At 55.5% G+C, this 5,000-nt stretch overlaps 1 protein-coding gene across 1 annotated transcript in view; it reads left to right on the top strand.

The window, feature by feature from the left end:
- Positions 1 to 5,000, top strand: part of LOC133119223 (proton myo-inositol cotransporter-like) — a 36,037-nt gene that overhangs the window by 28,701 nt on the left and 2,336 nt on the right. Inside the window, 3 exon segments of the mRNA XM_061229730.1 lie at positions 2,745 to 2,908; positions 4,455 to 4,481; positions 4,484 to 4,586. Of these exon segments, the coding sequence (XP_061085714.1) occupies positions 2,745 to 2,908; positions 4,455 to 4,481; positions 4,484 to 4,586 (294 nt within the window).

Genomic DNA, 5,000 nt, shown 5'->3' with positions numbered 1-5,000 from the left:
CCCTGGGTGTGTCAAAGTATCCCTGAACAAGATGCTCCTGACGAGCTGGTCGGTGCCTTGCATGGCAGCCAATCATTGTTGGTGTGTGAGTGTGTGTATGAATGGGTGAATGAGAAGCATTAATTGTACAGCGCTTTGTATAAAGGCGCTATATAAATACACACAGCTCATGCGCAGCGGAAAGCGTCTCAGCGGTAAAGGCCCTAAAGGCCTCTCTGCCGGGCCCCGCCCCTCTCAATGGGACCCGTCCGCAGGTGCGCCGTTGCCATGGTGAAGAGGTGACCTGGACCCCCCCGCCCCCCCCCCCCATTACAGAGGAACCCTTCCGGATGATTCCGTCCCTCAGAGCCCGCTGTATTATTAAGGCCTCCCCCCTGCTGCAGGCCGCATGTGGCTTTTTAACAGAAAAACCTTCAGCCCCGGTTTTCTCCACAGCTGGCTTTTGGGCCAGCATGCGGTGTTGCTGATTGGTCCCGGTGTTGTTGGGTGCGTGTTCCCGTTGCTTTGTGGGATTCGCGGTCGGTTTCTTGCTTGAGAGTTAGCCACCGCAACCGAAGTGAACCAGAGCGGATAGCTAGTGTTTAGCTCTACTCCGAACGCAAGAAAGGGATAAACTTAGCTATCCACTCGCCAACATATTTGTGACGTCGCACCTTCGAGGGTTAAGTAAGATTCACATTACATTGCATTTAGGTTTTTACGGCGAAAAACCGCGGTGCTGCTAGAAGCAGGCTGTGGAACCGTCCCTGTTAGTATGCAAATGAGCGCAGGGGCAGCTGCTGCTCTCCTAGAACGTGAGCGAATGACGTCTCAGGACTCCCCCTTCTGATGGACGATTAGCCAATCAGCGAGCGGTCGCCGGGCACGAGTCGGTTACTACAGTCGCCGGGCAGCGGGATGCAGACCCTTCTGAGGAGCTGTTCTGAGTCAGAGCACCTCACTGAGGGAGGGGTGAGAGAGAGGAGAGGGGAGAGAGAGGGGAGAGAGAGGGGGGGAGAGAGAGGGAGAGAGAGAGAGAGAGAGAGGGGGGAGAGAGGGGGAGAGATAGGGGGGAGAGAGGGGGGAGAGAGAGGGAGAGAGAGAGAGAGAGAGAGAGGGGGGAGAGAGGGGAGAGATAGGGGAGAGAGGGGAGAGAGAGAGAGAGAGAAGGGAGGAGAGAGAGAGAGAGAGAGAGAGGGGGGGGGAGAGAGGGAGAGAGAGAGAGAGAGGGGGGGGAGAGAGGGGAGAGATAGGGGACAGAGGTGAGAGGGGGAGAGAGAGCGAAGGGAGAGATAGGTGACAGAGGTGAGAGAGAGAGGGAGAGAGAGGGAGAGAGAGAGGGAGAGAGAAGGGAGAGATTGGGGACAGAGGTGAGAGCGGGAGAAGCGCGAGAGGGAGAGAGAGAGAGGGAGAGAGAAGGGAGAGATAGAGGACAGAGGTGAGAGAGGGAGGGGGGAGAGGGGGGAGTGACAGAGGGAGAGAGAGAAGAAAAGGAAGATAGACAGTGGAGAGAGGGAGAAAGAAGGAGAGAGAGGGCGGGTGGGAGGGAGAGAGGGAGGAAGAGTGAGTTGGGGTGGGAGAAAGAGGAAGACAGACAGTGGAGAGAGGGAGAAAAGAAGGAGAGAGATAAAAGGAGGAGAGAGAAGAACGAGAGACAGGGTGGGATATGAGGAATAGATAGAGGGATGTCGAGTTTTCATTTTAAACTTATTTAAACATTGCAAAATCAATGTATTTACAGAAACAAATAGCCATAGCAACTCATAGCAATTGTTTTTAAAAGGTTGGGGACAAAACCTCGGATAATTGAAATACAACCAAGGTATAACCACAATACAACCAATCAGCCTGACAGGATCCAATGAGCTGGCAGCATGTCTCAGGGGTGGGAGGGGCTTGTGGGACCCATCCGGAACGTTCCATCTGTTGCCCGTCATCAGGAGAGCGCGGGGCTGGGTCTCTGAAGGAGGGCGGGGGTGAGAGAACGTGACGAGGTGCAGATTCTCCTCAGAGCCGGGGGGGGAACAGGGGGGAGTGGTGTCCCGGGAGATTGCCAGAGACTGATTGGCCAGGAGATTGTCTGCGTCTGATTGGCTGAGCTGAACAAATATGCAAGAGCTGGTGTGTCTGTTTGAGTCCAGATAATACTGGTCCTGTGCACACACATCACACACACACACACACCCACACCCACACACATACACAGTGCACACACACATACATACACACATGCGCACACACCCACCCACACACATACACAATGCACACACACACACCCATACACACACCACACACACACGCATTCTCACACACACACACACACACACACACACACTCACACTCACACACACACACTCACACACACACTCACACACACACCCATACACACACACACACACACACACACACTCACACTCACACACACCCATACACACACACACTCACACTCACACTCACACTCACACACACACACACATACACAGTGCACACACACATACATACACACATGCGCACACACCCACCCACACACATACACAATGCACACACACACCCATACACTCACACACACACTCACACACTCACACACACACTTACACACACACTCACACACTCACACACACACTTACACACACACACACACACACACACACGCACACACACACTCACATACACACACACACCCACACCCACACACACACACACACACACACACATTCTCACACACACACACACACTCTCTAACCCCTCTGCGCTCCGGCCCACAGGTACTACAGCGCCACCATCCTGCAGATGTCGGGAGTGCGGGACGAGAGGCTGGCCATCTGGCTGTCGGCCCTCACGGCCCTCACCAACTTCCTGTTCACCCTGCTGGGGGTGTGGCTGGTGGAGCGCTCGGGGCGCAGGAAGCTGACCCTCGCCAGCATCCTCTGTGAGGGGGGGGCTGAGGGGGGCTGAGGGGGGGGGGCAGGGGGGGCTGAGGGGGGCTGGGGGGGGGGCAGGGGGGCTGAGGGGGGCTGGGGGGGGGCAGGGGGGGCTGAGGGGGGCTGAGGGGATCTGAGGGGATCTGAGGGGGGAGGGGGTCTTTTTTCACATCTTTATCCCAATTTGTACTCCGGTTTATTATCGTCCACACTGCTGAAGGACTACGTTCTCTCAGCTGTGTCACCTTTACGGCGACGCCCTGTAAACTGGGATTGGATTTTGATTGGCTGTCGGTGTCCTATCGCTCGTCACTGTCCGTGTCTTTACGACTCCGCCGTCCACTCCAGTTAGAAGCAATTTTAAAATCATGGAGTTATAGTTATCGCTCTTGGTGTGCACGGGGCTGAATCCTGCAAGGGCACAGCCGTCCGTTACTGCAGGGGTCGGTAGCCCCCGGTCCCGGAGGGGCCAGAGACGGTCCTGGTTTTCGCTCCACCCAAACCAATAACCACATAACTGGCTTCCTTGTAACCTCGTACCTGTAAACACACAGGTTTAGTGAACACGGCAAACCACGCGCTGGAGCCACTCGAATGTCCAGGCTTGGACTTCGGCCGTCAAGCTCTTGTGGTGGAACAGAAACCAGAGACGGCTCTGGTGCTGCAGCCCCTGCACTGCTGCTTGTGCGGGAACGTAGCCTGAGTTTGGGACGCCCCGCTGGTGGAGATTAATCGTCGCACATGAAGAACGCTTAACGGGAGAAAACAGCAGTGCTTAACAGCTTGTGAATTGGATTGTAAATTCAGAAACTCAGCAGAGTGACAGGTCCTTTGGTCTTCCTTTTGCATATGGGGGTTTAATTTGCACTCTCTCTCTGTTCCCGATCTCTCTTGCAAATTCATACTTGTGTTGCAAATGCATTGAGATACATTAATTGCAAACAACAAACCCCCATAAAAAAGAAAGGAGGGGGAAAGAATAACAACCCTTTCCTGTGTTCTCTCTCTCCCTCTCCCTCTCTCTCTCACTCTCTCCCTCTCCCTCCCTCTCTCCCTCTCCCCCTCCCCCTCTCTCCCCCTCTTCCACACTCCCTCTCCCTCTCTCTCTCCGTCTCCCCCTCTCCCTCTTCTCCCTCTCCCCCTCTCCCTCCCCCTCTCTCCTCTCTCTCTCCCTCTCTCCCTCTCTCTCCCCCTCTCTCTTTCCTCTCCCTCTCTCTTTCCTCTCCCTCTCTCTCTCTCTCTCTCCTCTCCCCTCTCTCTCCCCTCTCTCTCTCCTCTCCCTCTCTCCCCCCCCTCTCTCCCTCTCTCCCCCTCTCTCTCTCCTCTCTCTCTCCCTCTCTCTCTCTCCCTCTCTCTCTCTCCCTCCCCCTCTCTCCCCTCTCTCTCTCTCTCTCCTCTCCCTCTCTCCCTCTCTCTCCTCTCCCTCTCTCCCCCCCTCTCTCTCTCCCTCTCTCCCCCTCTCCCCCTCTCTCTCTCCCTCCCCCTCTCCCTCTCCCTCTCTCTCTCTCTCTCTCCCTCTCCCCCTCTCTCTCTCTCTCTCTCTCTCTCTCTCAGGCACCGCTCTGAGTCTGTCGGTCCTGGCGTGGGTTTCCTCCTCTCCGCCCAGCACACGCCCCCCGTCACGCTCCGCCCCTCTGACCCGGCCCCGCCCCCGACTCCGCCCAACTCCACCTGCACGCGCTACGGGTGAGGAAGAGGGGCGTGGGGGGGCGTCTGCCCTCACAGCGACACCCAGGGACTCCCACGCCTTACTCTACACCTCCTGTGCCCCAGGGCTCATTCCAATCACTCACTTTTCTCCTACAAAGCTCCTTCTAGGAGCTTCAAGTAGAAGTTCCAGTCTTTCTTCTGAGCAAGAAAAAAATCATTGCTTCCTTTACAGAAGTATCTTTCCAGAAAGCGTGACGTGTAAATGACCTCCTCTCCTCATCTGCCCTGTCTGTAACTTGACATTTGAAGGAGCCAGGACATTCCATTTGCCTAAATTCACATTTTCAATTTCACAAGCTAGGGAAGGAATAATATGCGATTGGAAAGAACACCGCCTCTTACCTCACTCTCCCATCATCAGAGCTCATTGGCTAACCCCAGCGTCACTCA

Source organism: Conger conger, chromosome 19, assembly GCF_963514075.1.
Source record: "Conger conger chromosome 19, fConCon1.1, whole genome shotgun sequence".
Taxonomy (NCBI): Eukaryota; Metazoa; Chordata; class Actinopteri; order Anguilliformes; family Congridae; genus Conger; species Conger conger.
This window is presented reverse-complemented; position numbering and strand designations above follow the sequence as displayed.